The sequence below is a fragment of the Zalophus californianus genome, chromosome 16 (assembly GCF_009762305.2).
Source record: "Zalophus californianus isolate mZalCal1 chromosome 16, mZalCal1.pri.v2, whole genome shotgun sequence".
Taxonomy (NCBI): Eukaryota; Metazoa; Chordata; class Mammalia; order Carnivora; family Otariidae; genus Zalophus; species Zalophus californianus.
The window spans coordinates 16821994-16845254 of record NC_045610.1 but is presented as its reverse complement, the minus strand read 5'-3'; the positions used below and the strand labels follow the sequence as shown (position 1 = coordinate 16845254).

General features: G+C 51.4%; 1 protein-coding gene across 2 annotated transcripts in view; it reads right to left on the bottom strand.

The window, feature by feature from the left end:
• The window catches only part of SLC6A4 (solute carrier family 6 member 4), a 35803-nt gene extending 13392 nt beyond the window's left edge, over window positions 1-22411 (bottom strand). The window contains exons 1-11 of one of the 2 annotated variants that reach the window (XM_027568529.2): window positions 22205-22411; window positions 10143-10597; window positions 7854-7988; window positions 6514-6733; window positions 5579-5717; window positions 4922-5056; window positions 4496-4599; window positions 3066-3193; window positions 1979-2091; window positions 1205-1336; window positions 119-218 (exon numbers count right to left, since the gene is read on the bottom strand). In XM_027568529.2, coding sequence (XP_027424330.1) covers window positions 119-218; window positions 1205-1336; window positions 1979-2091; window positions 3066-3193; window positions 4496-4599; window positions 4922-5056; window positions 5579-5717; window positions 6514-6733; window positions 7854-7988; window positions 10143-10485 — 1549 coding nt within the window. In that variant the 5' untranslated portion in view covers window positions 10486-10597; window positions 22205-22411. The remainder of the gene's footprint in view (window positions 1-118; window positions 219-1204; window positions 1337-1978; window positions 2092-3065; window positions 3194-4495; window positions 4600-4921; window positions 5057-5578; window positions 5718-6513; window positions 6734-7853; window positions 7989-10142; window positions 10598-22204) is intronic. The other variant, XM_027568530.2, reaches the window with a different exon arrangement.
• Between the last annotated feature and the right edge of the window lie 850 nt (window positions 22412-23261).

Sequence of the window (23261 nt, the reverse complement as noted above, 5' to 3'; positions counted from 1 at the left end):
GGGGAGATGACATCTTGTACCCTGCCCCGGCTTTCTTTGATGAAATCAGCCCTTCTCTATTCTGGTGGCTACAAGCTGGTGTAGAAAGGCTCGCGACTGGCGGAAGGAAGCATCTTACCATAAAACCAATACACAGCAACCGCCTCTATAAGCGCAACGGTGAGCACCGCGGGCCCCGTGGCATACTCCTCCAGCAGCTTCACCACGTAGGCCCCTCCCTGGAAATGAGATGGCAAAATGGTTAAGGGCCCTCTGAGGCACTGCCTCCTCTTTACGGTGAAGGCCAAAAGCAGCTTCTTAACGTTGGATCATTCCCGCCTTGGACCTAATATAAATATCCCAGAACCTGCCTCTTGGCCTGGCCCTCGCAGCATGGGCCAGATTTCATGCCATTGGACATCTCTTCCTGTCCTATGGAGCACTCTCTCCTTGCTTCCTCTCCCACTGAGCTTTAAGACACAAACTCAAAAGAGCCCCTGGGTCTGTTTTCAACTTTCTTCCATTGACGCGGCACTTAACTGTGTACTCTACCCTAAAGACTGAATCTGGGCAAGTTCACCATACCAGACACGCTGAGCACGTTGGTCCTGGTTTTGCCATCTGTCTTAACTCACCAATCCCTTGGGTCCTCCTCAGGGCCCCCCACCTCTACCCCAATGAAGCTCCAGAGCCTCTGGGGTCGTGGCTTGAAGAGGCAGGTCTTCAAAATCTGCCTTGAGTCAGGAGGACACGAGCCTGGAATGCCTGGCATTCTGTTTTACCTTATTTGCCTCAGCTAGCAAAAAAAAAAAAAAAAAAAAAAAAAAAAAATCATGGGAGAGGGTCTGACTTCACCATTGCAAATTCTCCGGAGGAGACAAAGTGAGATTATAAACATGAGATGCCAGCCTCCAGATATTCTGCATATCAGGTCATCAGGGCAACAATCCCATGAAAGCAGCCCTAAAGACTGGAAAAGCAAATCTCAGTTCTTCTGCAGACACCCTGCCAAGCCTGAAATCTAATTCGGTCTACAGTAGGGCGCAAAGACCTCCAGCCACCAGGCACAGATTCTACACACAGACGCTGCCGGAAACAACTTTGTGTCTGATCAACCCCTCTTACTTTGGCCCCCAAGCCAGGGCCCCCACGGAGGATGGAGGGTCCTTGTAGGGCTTTGCTGCCCTAGGAGAGGCTACTCAAAGCTGGGGGTTGTGGTACTCACAAAAGTCAGGGTGGCCAGGGATCCAAAGAAGCAGGTAATGACCACACCAAGCACAAACCACTCCCGGCGCTTGGTCCAGATGTGCGGAAACTCATCTAGCACAGCTGTGATCACCCCCTCCAAGCCTGCAAACTGAGAGGGACACACAAGCAGTCACAGGGGAGGCTCGGGACAAGTCTGTTACCTTCAAGGACAGTGAACAGGCCAGAGGGTGGCTGGTCATGACCGGTTCCCCCCATACACCCCAGCCCTCACTGGCAATGTTATCACCCTGTTTTACACGGTCACTTAGGACCCACCCCCAAGGACATCAGGGAAAGAAAATACAGCACCTGGACAGGATTTCTGTATGTGAGGTCTATCGGGGAGACTTCGGTTGTGCCAGAAAGGCCAACTCAAAGCTGAGAGTCATCCCACGCTACTAGGAATGTGCTTGAGGTGCTGAGCCAAACGCAGGACAGCAGGGTACCAGGACACAAGAGGGACCTTTAGGTGCTGCCCTCTGGTCCAGGGACAGTGCACAGTAATAGCAGTTCACATATCTGAGCCCTGGCCTGTGCGGACACCTAACCCTCATTAGCCCATTAATGACCCTCTCATGTCCTCGAGGGCCACGAGCACCAGTGGTGAGGCCTGAGCCAGGGGCTGAGGGAGCACCGGGAGGGGGCAGTCAACACCACGTGGGCTGGCCAGGATGGGAGGGATACGTGCACCTTCCTCCCCCCCATCCCCTGTCTCCTCCAAAAAGCCAGGTTTCCCTCCCCATTCACTCACGGTGCTGTCCAGGCCCAGTGTGATTAACATGAGGAAGAAGATGATGGCAAAGAACGTGGATGCTGGCATGTTGGCTATGGCCTCTGCATACGTGATGAAGAGGAGGCTGGGGCCTGAGACAGAGCGAGACAGAGGAGGACGTGGTCACCAACACCTGCCCTGCGAAGATGTCTCGGGGCGAACCTCAGCCACACCAACTCCGGTCACGAGACCTTACACGTGAACGAGGCTTCCTCACACGCCACACCATCCCACTGTCCCGACATCATGCGAGGCAGGGAAGGAACAGTAGCCATCTTGAAAAGTGTGAACCCTCAATCAATGGGGGGCGGGGCGGAATGGAGACAAACCCAAGACCCTAAGACTAGCAAAGCTGCACACAGGAGTAAGACTTTCCACCATATCATAATTCAGAGCTTTTTTCAGGGCCAAGACTGATAGCTCTAGAGCATTTAGCTCTCTCTGATGGCGTTAGCTCCAGAATAGTAGGAAATGTGAACTGATTTCAGAAGAGTCATAGAGGCCTTGGAATAAAGACCTCCCACTATTTTAAAGTCCCTTTTGATAGTGTGAGGGACACGTCCTCCACCTCTCACGAGCGAGACAGGGGTGCCTGAGTTTGGGGTACAGGGATGATCAGAGCTGTGCATCAGGCCAAAGACAGGCTTGTTGGCAAGAAAGCCCTGGGATTCCATCCACAAGCTGCCATGGCCACTTTTTCAATATCTGTCCCTCCTTTTCCATGAAAACCTCACAATACAGTAGAGTGATATGTCATCTACGTTTTCTTTTTCTGCAAGGGGAAATTCTAAGGGTTAGTAATCATTTGCTTATTAGACTTGGACCCATCGCCGGACCCAAACCCAGTGGTTTTTTAAAAGCCCTCATCCAAGTCACATTTTTGGGGGAGCTGCCCCATCCCCATCATGGCTGAGCACACAGAAGGCGGTAAGTTTCTCTAAAACCTTGGGCAATGTTTAAAGGAACATTTAGAAATAATTCAAAAGTTAGATATTTATAAGGACCCAAAGAGCAGCCAAGCAATTCAGCGGGAGCAAGGGGACGTAAAGAGAACCCAAGTTCCCACCTGCGTCTTTGGCCACCTCGGACACATCCTCGTTCCTCATCTCGGCCATATACCCGAGCACCGTGAAGATGACAAATCCGGAAACGAAGCTCGTCATGCAGTTCACCACGCTGGTCACCAGGGCATCTCTGGAGCAGAAAACGCACGGGGACTGAGACATTTCCAAGGAGAGAGTCTCAAGAGCATCCGTCTCCAGCCAAGGCCCGCAGGGACCCGTCCTGGTGGCCCTTCCTGTTCTCCCAGGCCCGGCCTCTCACACTGGTTGGTAGCTTCAAGCACAAGCTGTGGTAGCACCAAGCACGGTGGGGACGAGCCGCAGGTCAGGACTGGTTATCATGACCTCCTGTGGTGAACTGGAACCACACAGACCTCTTGATTTCAAACAAGAATTGCTCTGGGGGCACCTGGGTGGCTCAGGTGGTTAAGCAACTCACTTGGGCTCAGGTCATGATCCTGAAGTCCCGGGATCGAGTCCCACATCGGGCTCCCAGCTCAGCAAGGAGTCTGCTTCTCCCTCTCCCTCTGCCTGACACTCCCCTGCTTGTGCTCTCTCTCTCTCTCTCTCTCTCTCTCTCAAATAAATAAATAAAATCTTAAAAAAAAAAAAAGAATTGCTCTGAAGCAAGGTCTGGATTGGAGGCGGGGCCATGAGGGGGCCTTGGCCTCACATTCATGAAGTACCTCAGATTTAGACTTTTGACATTATGTGCAAATGAGGTTACAAGCCTGTCACTGGGATATCCTGATACTTTTAAAAGAAGACCTTGTCATCCAACTTCAGGCTGGTGTCCCAGTGCAATGCCACATTGCTTAGGGTACTTGTGGATTCCTTTGTAAGAAAAAGTGAATTCTGTAATCATCTTATGAACAGCACTATTAGAGTGCTGGACACTGCCATCTGTGAGAAGACACTCAAACAAAGTTAACTCTAAAGATGACGAGCGATAGTGAAATCGTAATTGGCACAACACTCCCCGTTTTGTCGAAATTTCTGAAATGAGATTTTGTGACAAAATCATGGTGGCATTTTACATTGGTAAAAAGAGCTCAATCGTTACACTTTTGTGAATATGTACATAAATAAATGATCACATTACAACTTTTGTTAAACACGTTAATAAGTGAAATCTAAATATTTAATGTATGTTGCAATTTTTTAAAATCTGCTGTGGAGTTTCTTAATTTAAAAAATGTTTTTTTGGTGAGAAGCTCTCACAAAACCAAAGTGGCCTGGGGCGCCTCTCTCAATTCCTGACTGGGGGAGGCTATGGACTGGGCAGGTGCTCTGGCCATGGAGGAACTGGTCAGGGACCTGGGGGGGTGCCTGGGCCTGGCCAAGTTTGAGGCCATTAGTTCGATCACCTTCCTCTGGCCAGCTGACTATGCTCACCCCACTTTCAAGCTTTGCCTGGGGAGCCCCAGATACTCACTGGTAACAGTTGTTGTTGAACTTGTTGTAGCTAGCGAAAGCCAAGAGGACCCCAAAGCCAGGACCAAGAGAGAAGAAGATCTGAGCGGCAGCATCTACCCATACCTGGAAGGCAGCAGAGATAAGGGTGAGGGCCGAGCCCGGGGCCATACTCTCTGTGCAAAATGAAAAACAAGCTTTCAAAGCTCCTCCCAGGGGCGGCCACATACCAAGTACAAACAAGTATGATTTCTCTTCCTCACATTTTGGCACAAACCAATCCACTGGCCTTGACTGTACTTTTCATGCTTGCACTCCTGATTTAAAACATTATTGCACACTTGCAATAATGAGCCTAAATTTCAGCTGTCCCCCTTATTGGGGGGGGGGCGCTAGCTTCAGTTCGTAAAATGACAGACAGGTGCCCATTGTTTTCCTGTTATCTTACCCCTGTCTCCAGGAGTTTCTCCCAGTTGGGTTTCAAATAAAAGAGAACACCCCTCCAGGCTCCAGGGAGGGTGGCTCCCCTTACCAGCAGGACCGAGAGGATGATATAAGGGAAGGTGGCTGTCACCCATACCACCTGTGAAGGAAGGGGGTAGAAACACAGATTGTCAGTATGCGGATGTTGGTGCCTTTTATGTTTTCTGTAACTACAGGAGGCAGGGTGATGTGGCAGAAATATCAGAGCCTTTAGGATCAGACGGGCATCTGATTGCCAGCTTGCCAGCACTACCATCTCCAAACCCACTTCCCGCCTGCAATATGGGAAAACCCCAGCAAAAGACAAGACAGTAGCCAGTGTATATAAAGCACTGATCATGGCCCATCATGGGTTTTCAATAAATTATTGCCGTGGTTATTAATTGTGACACTACAGGTGGGTTAAAGGAATTTTTAAAAAATCGTATAATGGTTCCTGGGATTGGCCCACTTCTAGAATTCTTGAACAGATTTGGTGAAGAGAAATTGAGCATCACGAATCGTGTTTGGTGTTGAAGGACAAATGTCCCTGTGTCTATGGCTGTCCAGGCTACTGAGTTCTGAGTTTGAATCCTCTGGGGCCCCTTGGCAGGTCAGGATCTGCAGCCAGAGTCCTCCTCACCTTGCCAGACGTTTTGACACCCTTCCAGATACTGAAGTAGATAACAGTGAAGATCAGCATGATGCAGAGGGTGAGCTGCCAGCTGACCCCCCCCAGGTCCTGAAGTCCCTTAGACCGATGGATCTGCAGGACGTGGCGCCTGGAGTGAGCGAGAAAGAAAGGCCCGTGAGATGACCTGAGCAGCGAGCGGATCCCGCAGGTGCCAAGGGAAGAACCGGACAAGGTGCTGCAAGGACCAGAGCAAGGCACCAAGCCTCAGAAAGAGCGGGCCCTGCCCATCCTGGGGGACAGAGCGGCACATTCGGCCACAGCCCCTGGGAAGAGCACTCAGCCCCCGAGGCCGACTCTCAGGCACCTCCTTTCCTGGCCGGGGCAGCTTTTGTATGTGTGGGTAGTGGGTCCTCGCCACCCAAAATCACACTCTGGGGCTGCCGCTGCCCGCAATGCCGGCACTAAAAAGTACTCCGTACTCCAGGCATCTTCTTCCAAAGGGTAGGTCCTGCTTGTGAAGTGAACACATGAAACCAGAAACCCTTTGAATAGCTGCAAACCACGGCAGCAGGGGGAGGCTTTGATTCCCTGACAACCGGCGGGAGAGCGGGGGCCCAGGAGGAAGGGTGGTTTGGACGCCGAGTCGTTCTGGGATGTGAAGGAAGGGATCGGCCTGGGCACCTGCGGGCAGCCTGGCCTGGCACATTAGACAGCCCACAGGGCCAGATTAGGGAGCACTCGAGGTCGAGTCTCCCAGCTCCACATCTGCCTGGGGCCGGCCCTGCCGCTACCTCACTTACATTTACTCCTCTTGCCGAAGAGCTTCGTTTCTCGCATACCAGGGCTCTTCCCTGGGAGCCCCTGGCCCCGCCTCCCTCCACAGAAGCCACGCCCCAGGAGTGTGGCCCGCCTCTACCAGACCACCCTCACTTACATGCACTTACGTGTAAAATTCTTCTGCGGGGGACGTGGAGTGCAGCGTCCAGGTGACGTTGTTCCCGGAGAAGTAGTTTGTGCAGTTGCCAGTGTTCCAGGAGTTCGTGCAGCTGGTCCAGGGCAGCTGGTCGGTGAAGGAGGAGATGAGGTAGTAGAGCGCCCAGGCCATGATGGTGTTGTAGTAGGAGGCGATGTAGAAGGCGATGATGCAGATGGCGTAACCGATCCCTGGGAGAGAGGGGGACGGGGGGGGGGGGGGGCACGTTTACAGGGCGGCCCGACAGTGACAGACTGACGGACCCGGGGGCCTTGGAGGGCCCTGCAGCTCAGGGGAGGGGGCGTGCGGGGGGCTGCCATTCCCCTCATTCCCCAAAAGACTGGGAGATGGCGGACAGGGGTGGTAAATTCCTTAGATGTATTTGCAAGACGTGTGTGCGCTGTTATTGCTTTGAACTCTTTATATTTCGGTTGCTTTGTATTTTTTTAAGATTTTTATTATTTTTTATATTATTTATTTGAGAGTGAGAGAGAGCATGAGAGGGGGGAGGGTCGGAGGGAAAAGCAGACTCCCTGCGGGTCGGGGATTTGATCCTGGCATCCCGGAATCATGACCTGAGCCGAGGGCAGTCGCTTAACCGACTGAGCCACCCAGGCGCCCTATTTTGGTTGCTTTAAAAAGTACTTTTATTTGAATATAGCTGACACACAATGTTACCTTAGTCTCAGGTGTATAACAGGTGATTCGACAATCTGTATGTTATGCTCTGCTCACCACAAGCGTAGTGCCATCTGTCGCCACACAACACAACGCTATTAGAGCACCATTGACTATATGCCCCACGCTGTGCCTTTCATCCCTGTGACCGATTCATTCCATAACCAGAAGCCTGTACCTCCCAGTCCCCTTCACCCACTTTGCCTATCCCCCACCTCTTTCCCTCCGGCAACCATTAGTTTATCCTCTATATTTATAGGACTCTAATAGGTTTACTTTTATTTATTTTCTAAAATGCTTATTTTACTTTTATTGTTATTATTTTTAAGCTTGTTTATTTTTTTAGTAATCTCTACACCCAACCGTTCGAACTCATGACTCCGAGATCAAGAGTCGCATGCTCTAGCAGCCAGGTGCCCCAGGTTTACTTTTAATTGCTATTTATTCTGTTTCCCTTTAACAATCTCATACCACTTGAGCAGTGAAAAACTTAATTACTCAGGTCATCGCCCAGAGATACATTAAGGCCCAGCTGATTCCAGAAGAAGGTCCCCAGCTCCCATACACGGACGGGAATCACCACTCCCCTGCAAGACCCATCACCCACCCCACCCCCACTCGTCTTTCAGTTACCTTTGAAAATCGGGCAGATTTTCCTCCATATAGAAATGCATCCATTTCGGTGGTACTGGCCCAGTGCGAGCTCCATGTAGAACAGTGGGATCCCCCCAAAAATGGCCATGATCGTGTAGGGCAGGAGGAATGCCCCTGAGGCAGACGAAAGACAATTTCACCCCCTGCCCACATCTGCCCCTTGACAGCCCAACTGATCTGGACACCCAGGGTAGTGCCAAGATTCGAGGGGCCGTCTGATGCTCAAGTCTCACGAAGCCACCCTGTGCTGAGTGACCTCACACTATGCTCCCCTGGGCTTAGCACTTCCCCAGAGTTCCACGGTCAAATGGGGGCTTCAGAGAGTAAATGAAGGCGGCAGAGAGTACATGGAAAGAAAGCTGGGTTCAGGATCAACAGACCAGGCCCTGGAATCGGTTGCACTTCTAACCACCTGGAGGACCCTGGGGGACACCGCCCCTCCCTGAACCTGTTTCCTCCCCTGTGAAATGACAGAGTGGCAGAGGGCTGAGCTTCCCAAAGCCAGCCACACGAGGGAATCACCAGTGAGCTTAAGAACACACATCCGACGGGGAAGTTCCAGGTGTGAGTTTAAGACAAAAATGTGTAAGCTGCCCAGATGATTCTGAGGCAAGCAGAGTTTGAGACCCTGGGGACAGATCACCTGTGACAGCCTGCACAATGACTGCAGTAATCTGCAAATCCCTGCATTCCAATCTTTGTTCATCCCTATTATCCCTGGCTCCAGACTCTTGTTTCTGAAATGTGGCTCTATTTCCGTAATTCCACTAAGCCAGAACGCTCCCTTGTGGGCCCCCTTTGCAGATGTGGCTGAGAAGGGTATTTGTCACAGAACGAGGAAGCGCGGGGCTGCGGCATCCCCAGAGATGCTGGTGTCCCCTGGCTCTCATGGCTGAGGCACAGTTTGGAAACACCGAGGTGGGGATTGCTCACCTGCCACCTGAGTCTCAGCCCAAAGGGTGGGTCAGCTGTGATTTTCCCTGCTAACCCTCCCTCCCATAAAGTGCTTTGAACCTAGAAACCGGAAGTTGGGGCAACTCAGAAAGGTCCCACCTCACTTACAATCGCTCTGGGTACATCTAGCTTGGGAGTAAGAACCACGTTGTGTTCCCACGGTGGCATTTGTAACGGGTTTGCTTGGCTGGCTTAATGGTAGGGAATGACTGTAGGACAAACGTCACCAGAGCCCCAGGCCCTTATAGAAAGCTCAGGCTAAAGATGAGCCCTCCCAAGCTGGAGATAACTTCCGCTCCTCCCAGGCAGGGAGGGCTGGGCTTCCCGGACCCCCCCACCCCGGAACTGCCTTCGTAGGCACGTGGACCAAGGTCCTTATCCAGGCAACTCTGTGTCAGGCCGTGGAGGAAATGAGGACACTAATGAATTCTCCCCAAACGTCATTTTAGCTGCCCTCCCAAGTCAGCTGCCAGAGCTTCTGTCAAAAAAAATATTGACTGATTTGACTTCCATTTCTTGTCCTTTTACCATTTTGATAGCAAGTCCGGTGTCAACACAGAGGCCCCATACCTACTCCACTCCTCTCCACTTCCCCTCTCTGCGGCTCCCATAGCCACGCCGGCAGTCAGATACTCTTTTTGATAATCTACAAGTTAACTGCTCTGAAGGTGTTGGGGGGTAGAAGGAGGAATCTGAAATAGTCTCTAGCCTCAAAAACCTAGCACTCTTATAGGGGACATAAGGCAGATCCAGTGTATGGTTTGGGGTTATCATTAAGGCCATGCTGGGGCTGGGTTCAACTCTGGATCACGCTCAGATTCCAGCTCGAGACTCTGGACCTGAGCAGAGGTCCTTCTCTGACCACACACTGGTCCGAAGGCCCCGGAGGGCCTGAGATCCTGGAGCCCCTTCCCAATTTTTCCTTACACAGGTCTAACCTCTCTGGCCTCTGCCGAGCAGAGCCTGCACAGGCTGATGGTCATTCTCACATCTCGCTCTGAGGGTGGAGCTTGGGTAACGCGGGGGTGAGAAGGGGGCTCTTCCACACATGAAGCACAAGGATGATGAAAATCTGGCGAGGTCAGGTTTGGGAGAGCTTTTATCCAACTTCATAACCCAGGGAGCCTCAGACATGCTGACTGAACATTTGGTGTACTGGGGATCTGTCTTTTGGACCAGCTTGAAAGTCTAAGCAAGCTTGTTCCTGGACTCATCAGACAAGACAGAAAAGACATGATCTCCGCTCTGGCCTCCCGAAAGGATTTACAGACCACCCCTGGGTCAGAGCCTCTGCTTGTGGCCCATGATACTGACCCCCTCCGTTCTGGTAACAGATGTAGGGAAAGCGCCAGACGTTGCCCAGGTCCACGGCATAACCAATGACCGAGAGGAGGAAATCCATCTTCTTGCCCCAGGTCTCCCGTTCCCCTTGATGAGCCTCAGCCACTAGGGCGGTGGTGGCGGCCGGAATGGAGTGCTGAGAGTCATCTCCGGCACCAGGGCTCGGCACTGCTGAGTACCCGTTGGAGATGTGGTCAGACTCCACTTTATCCTCAGGGACAGGGACACCCTTCTGCAGAACTCCATTTTCCTGACAATCTTCTTTATCCTTACACGCCGATAGCTCCTTCTGGGAATTTAAGGGCGTGGTCTCCATCCTGCTGGCTAGGAGAGGACAGTGACACCCATCTGCTGAGGACCCGAGCCGAATTCTCAGTGCTCAGATCTGGGGATCTCCTCGGAGCTTTATATCAATGGGATTGAGAGCTCTGTTGGAAAGGCACACGGCAAAGGGAGAACAGAATTACGCATCCTACTTGTCTTTGGTATTAACTCAACAAACATCGTAAACTACATTAATGAATGGGATTACAAATGCATCTGTCAAGTGTGAAACATCCTGTTTGCTATATGGCAGTCAATAAAATCAACTCCAGTTTTCAACCTAGACAAGGTATCAAATCACAATCAAGTCATTTGAAAAGGGGGGAAAAAAAACCAAAACAACAAAACAAGAACAGACAGCAAATCACCCAGGTCTTGCATCGGCTCTGTTTAAGAACAAAGGACTGACTTCAGTTTGAGGGACTAGAATTGCATCCCGGAGTTTACCCCAGTCACTCAGAAGAAGGTAAGAAGAGACCTTGCTTCACCAAAACTGTGCAGAGCACTCACCTTGTCCTGGATGCTAGGCTGGGAAAAGAAACACAAAGAAAGAAGCAGTTGCCGCCTGCAAATAAATTAGGACAATCCTAAACCGTTTAAGCGGAGCATGCCGTGTATTTTATGTAAATTGCAAGTATGACTTTAAAAGGAGAAGACCAAAGGCACCCCTAGCTCCTTAGTTGTGGACTTTTCCCCTCTTCCTGTGGTCCAGCCCTGAGAGAGTCTAGCTGCTCCTGACTGTGTCTGGTGCATCTGGGCTTCGCCGAGATGCATTCACCTCGTGCCTCTGCGAGTCTGCCCAGGCTTTGAATGGCCCTGCTGCTCACCGTGTATTCTGCCTACCTCTCCGAGCCACTCCTGAGGAGGATCCACCTGCTAGCCGGCAACAGTGGACAGGCGGGGAGAGCTGGATGAGCGAGCAACAGGAGCGTGCGGGGTACAGATGCCAGTATGGATGGTGTCTCTGTCCCCAAGCAGCCTGGTGGGGAGGGCTGGCAGGGGCCTCGGCACCTCCATAGCCCTGCTGGGGCCGAGCGAGGTGCGGGGAAGTCAGCGCCGCAGCCTGGACCGAGACCTCACACATCAAATGTGGGGCAGAAATCCGAGCCCTCTTGGACTTTAAACCTACAGCATGTGATAAAGTAGTAAGGAGCCAAGATCTTCCAGCTAACTTCATTTTATCAGGGCCTGAACTTTTCAAGCTCTTGAAATAGTCTGGGAGTTGAAACAGGTCTCTGCTTAGCTCAGGTCACATTCCACCTTTTGAGATATCTAGGGATGACTGTTATCACTAGTCACAGCTGCAAAGATCTGATATTACCCCTTCAAATCCAACAGTTGGAGGATGGCTAGAAATGGAAGCTAATAAAAAATGGCAGTGTCTGTCTCCTACCTCTTTGGGGCTTTCAGTGATAGAACTTAACTATCCACAGGTGGAAATGTGACAATAAAAATGTAGCGAAGAATTAGAACACAAAGTAGTAGATTCACACTGATGACTATGTACAAAAATATTGGCAAGGATGAGAAATGAATACGAGGGGATGCAAGTAATTAGAGCTTTGTGTTCACTGGGTTCTTTGCTCTGTAAAGTAGAAAAAAATTTTTAAAGGGATTGATTGTTGCTGAAAATATTCCAGCAACAAGAGAGATACCAGCTCTATGGATCTAGGGTGTGTATGTGTATAAGTAAGAGGATGGGGTGGGTGTCCTGGGTTCTACCCTATCCAGCTGCTTGGCCCCCACCTCCTGACCCTACCCTGGGCTCAAGGATGCAAACACCACTCATAGGAGAACATGAATTTCTGATAAAGCGTGATCTAGATAAAACCCCATTGTGCTCATCTTTATGTTGCTCTCCAGCCTCCCCTGTCCCCCTCCGTGGACTCTTCAAATTAACCATACGTTCTCTCATCCACCATAAGTAACCATGTGCCAGGCTGAGGGATTTTTTTAAAGTTCATTATTTGTTTTGAGAGATGATGATGAGGTGCCAGTGTATTTAAATACACAGCTAAATTAAACCTGCACTTTGTGGTCTCTGGTTGTGTTGTTTGAAGAAGGCCTCTGCACTTCCCTTTGCCTCTATCCATGGCATGTTCTCCGCATTGAACACTGAAGAACTTGAAGGCCAGGTGACAGAGATAAAGAGCTTTACCATGTGCAGCCCAATGGCACCAATGGGCTGAGCCAGCCTGTGACCAAGGCTCCCCCTCCCCCACCTTTCTTTCTCCACCTTCAAAATTTTATCCAAAGTTCTCTGTAGGAACTTCTTCTTATCTGGAATACCGCACTGTTGCTCTCATTTAAACTGCAGCTCAGGGGCGCCGGGCCAGCTCAGTGGGTGGAGCGCGCGACTCTTGATCTTGGGGTCATGAGTTTGAGTCCCAGGTGGGGTGTAGAGAAGACTTAAAAAACAAAACAAAAAACTGCAGCTCAAAGAGCAGCTGTACCATCCAATCTTTCTCTGGCACATCCCCCATGGTCTATGGGAGGGACACGTCACCCATCTCCAAAGAATATCGTGGTGGGGGGAGCAAACACTTAGCCATACTTGTGACTCTGTCACCTTCCTCATGCCGGGGTCAAGTGATTTGTTCTAGGTTTCCTGTACTTTTCTCCCTTGGGGCATCCTGCAGGGAAGCTGGAAAATGTGTGTGTGTTGGTGAACTTTTCTGGGCAATATATGTTCTTCAGTATCTTCAGGGGTTCGTCCCCTAAGGCAACCGATCTTGATTTCTTGGCACCTGTCCCGAGCAGCTCCTAGAAGAATAATGCATGCTTCTCTATTTTTGTTCTGACCATTACAAAGACCTTGTTTCCTGAAATATCCCCCAGCACTTTTTTTTTTTTAATTGTATCAACAGGCTGAAATGGTCCAAGTCCTAAGAAAGCCTGCAAAGGGGGATCCTCCGCGGACTCATGACTTCAGGCCGGTCTCTCTCCAGCCAGCTCCGCTCTCTAGCACTCCTGATCCCCGAACCTGGGGTATAAATGTAAGTTACAGCCACCAAATGGGCAGGAGACGCACATCTCCTTTCTTTCTGCCTCTCCCAATTGGAAGAAGGCTCCTCCCAGTGACTCATCCAGTTGGCCAGGAGACCACTGCCTGGCCCAGACCCCCTGCTGCCGGCAGGACACTGCCCGTGGCTCCCATTCTCCTACTTTTCCGATTCTACGGAGCACGGGCCACCTTTTTCTACTGAGACCAGCAGATCACAGTTGAGAGCGGGCTGCCCCGGAAATGAAGAAGTAAGAGTTAAGAAAATTGGCTTCTAAGAATGTTCTCTTAAAAGCTTTCTTTTTTAAAAGATATTTTTATCCTGCTGGGTAGGATTGCAAACGAGGTCAATATTACAGCTGTGACCTCCTCCAGGCAGGCTTTGAGTTTCTCCGTGGCCAGAGAAAGCCCCACAAGCCTTCCTTTGCACCTTGAACATGGGCTCTTGCACCCAGCTGAGCAGGTGACAGGCTGGGGGTAGCACCACATCACCCTGCTTCTCGGTGGGATGACAACGTGACACATGGGACCCTAATCCCACCTCTCCGCACACAGGCAGCACAGGGGAGCCCCTGGTGGGCTGACAGCCTGCTTTTGGTTCACACTCCTGCTTCCTCTTAACCCCGGGGGGCAGGGGGTGGCTAAGTCACCCCGCACCCCCCACCCCAGGAGAAAGGATTGTTTCTCTTTAAACTTCTGATCAAACCTCCATTCCTCTTCCCACAAACTCTGTCTCTGTAGCCACGGGAACCGGTTTCGGAACAAGCATGTAATTACGATTAGTCATGAAACTACCCAGACCTTTGGAAATGTCCGTGACCCCGACTTGTCTGTTGCACGTCCGTCCGCACGCTCTAAGCAGAAACACTAGAGAAAGTTTGTACTTTGACTTCGCTTGTTGAGATCAAAGTGAGTTCATTTCTCAGGACACTCGGTTTTCATTTTCAAAAACCAAACCAAACCCAGCATGAATGATGGGTGTACCACGGAGAACAAATTAATTATAAGTCAGATAGCCAAGTGGCAATTTGCCTTCTCTCTTCAGAGAGGGAGTCTGAAGTTCCCAACACACCTCCCCGAGGGCGACAGCAATTACAAAGTTCTGGTGCCCATTGCCAGGGAGCCCTGAGCCTGGCAGCACTAATTCTGCAAAGACATACTGTATGCCTACTACGTGCCAGGCTCTCGGCGGCAAGGCAGGCGCAGTTCTGCCCGTCTGAAGTTCATGGTACAAGGCCTGGCTCTGACTGTGGGAAAACAGTACTTAGGCTTAAGGAGGGAGAGGCTGGTGGTGCTCGAAATCCCTGTCGTGCATCCTATTGTAAACGGAGCCTTCTGCTGACCTGAAGCAGCGTGTTTAGATAGCTCACATTTCTAGCCCCAAGGTGCCTTCAGAGTCTATAAGTGTTTCCTTTTGTTCCTATTGCGCAGTTTCTGTCACAGGAGCCGGGATGTGAGTGGGTCTGACTCACAGTCGCCCACAGCATAAGACGGTGGTTTGTATTTGGATCCAAAGGGACTCCTGGCTCACCTTTCAAACAAAACAGACTTCACCGTGTGAATGAGGAGGGCAGGGAAAATCCGCCTGTTTTTGGACAAAAGGGGTAGAAATGAACATCGCTTTCCCACCCAAAGAATTCTTTGTGTGAGACAGTTCAATTTTTTGGAGAGGGATTAAATAGTCTATAATCCTTAGGGTCGTCTGGGCCAGTTATCATGAGAAAGGACGAGGGTCTCCGTCCAGAACTTTCCCTGACTGGGAGAGGGGAGCTTCGAATTTCTCTGCACACAGTGTAGGATGGTGAGGATGAGCCGTTTGTGCTGTGGTTCACATCACTCCAGAGGCTGGACAAATGGACAGCGGATTATTTATCTTGACTCTCAGTGTCTAGCACGTGGAGAGCATCAGTAAATGACAGAGGGTTGATGGCCACTGGGCCACCACATGTGTGCAGCCCATCCTGCCCTCCAGCTTCACACCCCAACCAGGGGGACCGGGGCCCAGACGCAAGCTCCTCCCCCACTTCCACAGGCCCTCCCTGACTGTGCCTGTTCCTCCCAATCAGCTCCTCTCCTTGGGGTCACTGGCAAAGTTGTAAACAGCAGATTCCTGGGCTGCTGTCCCAGAGATTATAATTCAAGAGATCCATGTGGGTGCTGCATGCTTAACAGACACCCCAGGTCATCAGGGGCAGGTGGGCCACCCAGCATGCCCAAGTGTATCCCTACCCCATGCCGAGCTGCTGCCCCTAATTATCCCGTATCCTTCGAGGCCTGGCTTAAGTTTCTATCCACCCCTCCATGAAGCTTCACTCATCACCCCAGCCCAAATGATCTCTCCCTACTCTGTAGGATTACTAATGTGTCATTCATCACTGATTATTGTGTATCATTAGTTATCCTTCTATGTCTATTTGCTTTGGATGCCCTGGCAGCAGGGGCCATGCCTCATACACCTCTGGGCTCAAATACTTGCACAGCTGCCAACACAGAGGTGGTATTTCGGGTTCCCTGGGTGCAGGGCCCAGGGAGCCCCAGCCGCCATGCTGGTGGTTTTGAGCCTCAGGTAAGGCACTACCCTTTCATACCCCGGGTTCCTTTCTCAGGGGCCCCTCCCCACCCCTCACCCATCGGGAAGATGTGCTGTGCATCTTGAGGGCGGGGAGGGAGGACTTGTCACAACAATCATTTTCATGGACTCTGGACTAGAAAAGACGGACATGTCTGGGATTAAAGAAGAGTCCGGGCTGTGCTTTCAGACTTTGAAACAAGTACCAACAGGCACACCCATCAACAGTCTGTGTTCCAAACGTTCATTTGTGAGTTGCTTGTTTGGAAGGTGGAATGTATTTTCTACCTACAGAAATCAACCTTGTAAATGGCAGTTAGCTTCCTAAACTCGCTACAGAATCCTAGTTTGCCCGGAAAATACGGAAACATCTAAAATGTAAGCTGTGGGACACAGCATTGTGAAGTACGACAAAAGGGGACAATGAAGCTGATTGGAAGGTATCTGTCATCCATCATCTCTCTATCCTAACATTCTTTCTGGTTCTTGGGAAAAACTACAGTTCAGGAGAAGACAGCAAGTGGGGAGACTCTTGTGCAGATTCTGTGGAGGAGTCTTTCAGGCACCTTTCTAAGAGCTGTAGAAGGTGAGGACACACGTTTGTTATTACATTGAACCCCACAACTCACAACTTTTTGCTGAAAACGAAACTGCTGCCTCTGTGTTTCAACGTGGATGAGGCCAGGAAAGGACTTGGGAAACTCAAACTGCTGATGCTTTAGATCAGGTGGAGTAAGGAGTGCCACTTCCACCTTCAGAACACTCCTTTACTGTGGTCGTAATGCAATTTATGCCATGAATAGAAATCAAGATAAAAAAACGTGGCAGCATTTCCAAACACAGATTTTCTCTTTCTTAATACGAAGTATGCCACTAAAACTACTTTTACGTAAAACAGACACGATTAAACCCACAAAGGGAGCCAAGGGAGGGAGAGGCAGTAGAGAGAGAACACGGGGTGGGGGAGGGGGGGTGCATTAGGAAGTGAGGGTGGAGCAGAGAGAGAGAGGGCGGGGAGAAAGGGGTCTGAAGTCGAATTAAGTACAATGGGAGTGGTGGAGGCAAGAGGAAAGGGGGAGCTGGGCCCATTTCTCGGGGTGGGGCAGGGAGCAGGGAGGACACAGTGGAGCTGAGGGCTGAGGTCAAGCAGCAGAGTGGAGGGGGCCACAGGGGCCGCAAGATGTTTGTGATTTAGGGAATGTTGCCTGAAGGGACCTATACTCTTAGGTCAAGAAGTTCTGAAATGTGCTTTACAATGTGTCATGCACGCTGTTTGGGAACATTCATGAAACTCAGTTCATTGTTACACAATATCGATCCAGGCCTCAGATGCACAGAGGTGAGAGTGAGAGGTGGTTTTGGACCCCTGGGAGTCTGCGTCTCAAGAAGTAACCCTCTATGCTACAGAGGACACAATTGAGATTGTGGGGGAAATTTAAATAAGGACTGTAATATTTGTATATTTGATAATAGTTTATCAAACTGCTTCCCAAATGTGATAATAATGGGGCTCTGCTTATGTAGGTGGATGTCCTTGTTCTTAGGAGACAAGAGGTGAAGTATTTAGACGTCTGCAAACTCTGAGGTTCAACAAAAAAATTATATAATATATAGATTGTCTCATTGTTACATGAATTATGTCACACATATGCAGAATGTATCAAACTATATATAATACACAGGCAAAAATTAGAGCGAGTGCACACACAAACATGACAAAATGTTAATGACTGGCGTCTCTGAGGGAAGAAGGTTCGCTGGACCATTTCTCTGACTTTTCAGTTGAAATGTTTTAAAAGAAAAAACTGGGGGCGGGGAGGAAAATCATTCTAGACTTCGGAGCGCTGGGAAACGTCAAGTCAGTCAGACGTCCCTGCGGGGGCCCGGGGCACGCCCAGAATAGCATTATCTCCCCTCTCCTCCCTCTCTCTCTCTCCGGGCAGGGCCTCCCTCCCCTTTCCTCCGGCCCCGCTCCTTTCCTCTGCAACGGGGAGAAGAGCCAGCTAGCTTGATTAGTGTTTAAAAACCACACACCCAGGGGAGAGGGAAGACCAGAGGTGCAGGAGATTAGCAGCTGCAGGCCAGGCTGAGCCCTCACAGCCGAGGGCGAGCTGGAGTAAACCATCGGGGACCTGGAGCCCTTCCAGCTCTGCCCCTCCCTAAATTCGAGGGAGTCCCTTAGTGAGAGGGGAAAGCTCTGTTTATTTTATCTTCATTCAGCAGCTCAGTAGTAATGGAAAGAAAATGTTCTTTTTCTTTGAAGGTGCCCAGCAAAATCACACAAAAACACAAGAAGGTCAAGGCCCCCCGCTGACTCACTGCCTCTAATCCAGCCCGCCTCCCAGCCTCCAGCTCTGGATTCTCCCAGAGCACACAACTGGCTCTCCCAGGTCTGCCACTTGGCCTTGTCACCCCCTCCCCCCCACCTCCACCCCCCACTTCTTCCCTCTCTCCCTCAAATAATGGCAGAAAGAGCTGGACCTCAGGACCCCAGGAGCCCTTCCCCACACCATCTCTCCGGCTTGTCAGGGCCTGGAGACCCTGGCCACCGGGCTGGCCCGGCCACATGGCCTCCACCTCTCCCCACTGCTCGCATTCATCTCCCGCTCTGCAGTCCCTGGGGGTCCTGGGATTCCTGACAGGGTATCCGGTCGCCTATGGCTTAGGGGCACCCGGCTGGCTCAGTCAGTGGAGCGTGCAACTCTCGACCTCAGGGTTGAGAGTTCGAGCCCACGTTGGGTGTAGGGATTACTTAAAAATAAAATAAAATTAAATTAATTAAAAGTGAAAAGCCTAGGGGCGCCTGGGTGGCTCAGTTGGTTAAGCATCTGCCTTTGGCTCGGGTCATGATCCCAGGGTCTTGGGATCGAGCCCCGCATCGGGCTCCCTGCTCAGCGGGGAGCCTGCTTCTCCCTCTGCCCCTCCCCTGATCATGACCTCTTTCTCTCTCTCATAAATAACATCTTAAAAAAAAAACAAAAAACGTAAGGGCGCCTGGGTGGCCCAGTTGGTTGAGCGACTGCTTTCGGCTCAGGTCGTGGTCCAGGAGTCCTGGGATCGAGTCCCACATCGGGCTCCCTGCTCGGCAGGGAGTCTGCTTCTCCCTCTGACCCTCTTCCCTCTCGTGCTCTCTGTCTCTCATTCTCTCTCTCTCAAATAAATAAATAAAATCTTTAAAAAAAAAAAACACGTAAAAAGCCTATGGCTTAAATACCCACTAACGAGTACCGTTGGTCCAAGGTTGGGGTGGCAGCAAGGGAGCTCTGCGAGCTTCCAGGGGAGCCCAAAGAAAGGAGGAGAGATGACAAATGGCCTCACACTGGCCTCATCTCTATGCATTTTGTCACCACATGGACACAGGGCTGGGAGCACACTCCCTTGCTTTAAAAACGTGTTATCGACATCCAGTAAAGGCGCACTGATCTCCCCACTCGCTGACAGCCAGCCCCTGTCAGGCTGAGGGAATGCCCCTGCACAGAGCCGTTACTCTGGGACCATTTCTGAAAATGGACCCAAGTCAGTATGACGAGCTGCGCCAAGAAAGATGGGGGCTGTGTCAGCTCTGGTGGGTCTTGTGCCCACCCTAGAAAAGCAGTTCACCCTCTGCTCAGGGAAAATCGCTTCTGCCAGGTATCTCCCACAGGCCACTGTCGTCTATTTTTCCACCTGGGTCCCTCCTGGAAAGATGACCGTTTTCTTTCCCTAGGGTGCTAGAAGGTTAAGCCCAGAGACTAATTTCCCACAGGAGCAGGATGAGTAAGTCTCACTTGCCCCAGGAAAGGAGAAGTGGGGCAATTTATCAGATCTTTAACTCTAAGACTGTTGTGTTTACATGGGAGACCACAAACCTCAGAGGACCACAGCCAATTTGGCCACGGCTCAGTGACTGGAAAGAAAATGGGCACAGCCCAAATCATACTGCCTGGAGGTGGTTTCCACCGAACCCCACCCTGGGCATGATGCAAAGGGGAGGTGGGGGGCGGGGATCTCGGGCTCCTGTTGCCTGTGGGTGGATGAGGTGCAAGACTTGTGCAAACCTCTGCCTTTGAGTGACGCCTGGGGGTTCCCTAGGGGACCCTGATTTGATGGCAACATCTGGGCAGAGTCCCGGTGCTCTGGCATTTTGCAGCATCCTTTCAAGTCGTGTTTGTTTAAAGCAGAGAGATTAGGGTCACAGTCACAGAAGAAGTGGATGGGACTTGGACATCATGTCACGCAGGGCCCCCTCCTGCCCTCACTTACAGCTGAGGACTGTGACAGCCAGAGGAGCAGACCTGGGATGGGAAGAGCTAAGGGGTGAGGTACCTTCTGACAGAAAAAAATGCATAATTCTCCCTTTGGTCACACAGGCATCTTTCTTCAAAAAAGTCAAATCATGACCATATCCTGTTGATTCATGAAGCCAAACTGAAATTAAACTTCTTCAGGCAGCCCTGCCTTTTTCTCTCTAATCAAACCATTTGATGATACACAGGAGAAGGAGCTGCCACTTACTGGCTTAATTTCTGGAATCATCTGTGTTTCTCTTTGGAAGGGGACACTGGGGACGTTCCTGCAAGTCTGCCCTTGGACCCTCGGAGACTCGAGCCAAGCACCAGCCAAGCACCCCCACCCCATGGCCACACCGCCCACTCGTGAAACTCTTGGACATGCTTCTCCGAGCTTTATCATTATGCTCAGACAACTCTCAAAATCCCCCACAGAGGCATTTCTGAGGTTTTGCTGATTCCATTAAAACTTCAACATTATTCTGTCCCCACCCTCACCCCTCTCCCCACCCTTAGTATGTTTCTTAAGCAAGAGACGGAAAGAAATGGGTTTGAGTATCTGTGCTGCTCTCAGATTCCTGAAACGTCCCACATAGGTCACCAGAGTGCTGAGGGGCCTTCTAATTAATTGTGAAACAGTCTCGATCTGCTCTTGTTCAAGTTCAGTGAAAAAAAGAAATGCCCATGCTTTCGGTTTGCTTAGTTTGCACCAGCCTCATCAGAACCTGACTCTCCTCGGTGGCGCTGGGGGCAGCCACCCCCACCCCAGTCTGTGGTAGGAAAGCCACCTTCCTGGCATCAGGGACTCCACACAAACGCAAGGAATGGGACAGAGTCAAAGCTGTGTGTTTCTCTGCACTGCTCAAAACCCAAATGCTAATGCCGCCCATAGTGCCCCTCCGTGGCATTAAACATAAATCCCAATGTTGCTTCCTTAGACGTTTTTCCTATGTAACTGAAGGCAAAACACATTAAATATTTGATCTAGTCTTACCATGATGAGAGCTAGCAGGCTCATAAATAATCCATTGACCTGTTTCATTTTTCTGGACAAAATTGATCATAAACACACGCGCGCGCGCGCGCGTTTGTAATGTCTGACTCTTAGAAATTCTACCCCTCTCAAATTCTTCAGAACCCCAACTGAAGAAGAAATTCTTTATGCAAAAGACTCAGTGCAAAAGGAAACGTGCTCCTTTGGGTTCCTCAGCTCCAGAGAGTGTTTTCAAAGACATATTTAAATGCACACATTTTCTTTAGCAACTGACGGTTACGCACTTGAACCGTGTACAACAGCTCGCTGGAGTGTGAGTTTCCCATACATTCGGAATGGCCCGGGAGATGGCTGAGCGTGCACCGGCTCTGCCAGTGAAAACAACCCAGACGCCCGGAGACTCGTCCCACTTAAGAGTCCATTCAGAGATTTCTCTAGATACTTGGGCATTTCTGTCAACCAGAACCCTCCCTGCAGAAGTGCCTCTGCACGAAGCCACCTGCACGCCGTGGGTAAGTGAGGACCCAGCCGAAGCCGCGAGTTGAAGCTAAAGCAACTTTTTCCGACGCGCAGAACAGAGTTTAGCCTAAGCCGGGCTTCACAGGGTCTTGCTCCGGTACCCAGGCCATCGCAACAGCCCCCGCGTGCGGTAGACAAAGGCGCCCTCCAGTGCCGCGCCCCCCCCCCCCCCCCCCGCAGTCCCTTCGGCGCTCGCCCTGTCGCCGGGCGCGCCGGCCGTCCCCACCCGTCCTCCCCGCGAGGGCGGCGGCGGGGCGCGGAGCCCACCGCGCGGCGCATGCACGCCCGCGCCCCGGGAGGCCCCGCGGGATGGGGTGTGCGGGCAGGAGCGCGGATCCGCCGCCAGGCAGGCCGACCCACCTGCCGGGAGTCCGTAGGGAGGCTGGTCCGGGGCTCTCCGAGGCGGGGCGGCCCTCGCGCCCTCGAGGCAGCGGGGGCGCGGCTGCCTGTGCCGGAGCGGGCGCCCGAGCGGCCGTATTTGTACTCTCGTGCCCTCACATGGTCTGATCTCTAGATATCCGCCGCCAAAGAGCTCTTTAAGAATTTTTGCGTCACTTTGAGCCGCAGAAACTTTACGTTTCCGCGTGGCCGCGGCTCCGCGTTCCCCCCCTAGGTGGGGTGGGGGGTGGCCGCCCGGGCGCTCGCGCGGGGTGGGGGGTGCTGCGCCGTGCAGGGAGGGGGCCCGGGGGCGGGGCCCCAGGGGACGTGGGGGGGACCCTCCCTCCCACGGAGGGACAGTGCTCTAGGCAGCGAGAGAGCCCGGGGCGGCGGGGGCGCCGGCCGAAGGCCGAGCAGAGCCAAGAATCCCAACTTTCTCGCTCTCACCTCGCGGGGGACGGGGCCTCTCCACAACCGACAGGGGTATTTCCGCCCCCACCGATTGCTCCCCAAGTCGTGTTTAGGGTTCTGCTCAAAATCACTCCTTCGGAGCAATCTTTCTGGACCACTGACACCTGCCCATCACCCCCACCCGGAATCCTGCTCTATTTCTCTTCCTACGACTTAGCACCTGGCATTCCTGGAGTTTATCTCCACCGTGCGATGTGCGCTTGGCCAGAAGGGACCTAGTCTAATTTCTGGCCTCCAGCAGTGCCCGACCTAGTGGCTCACAGTAGATACTTGCAGACAGACAGACAGACAGACAGAATGAATGAATGAATGAATGAATGAATGAAGAACTCTTTCTCGTTTTGTTAACTAGCCACACTTCAAAGCTGTATCAGAACAGAGTGTCCCGGTGGTGATCTGCCGGAGCAGATATGCCTGTGGTGTTGCTAGAGTAGAGAAGTTACTAAAGTATTTTAATTATCTGAAGAGGTTCAACAGGAGCTTATTGTTTTGAACCATGTGAAAATATTGCTGATTTTTTTTAAAAAAAGTTAAGTTTAAATGTGAATTTCATGTTATTTGTTGTATT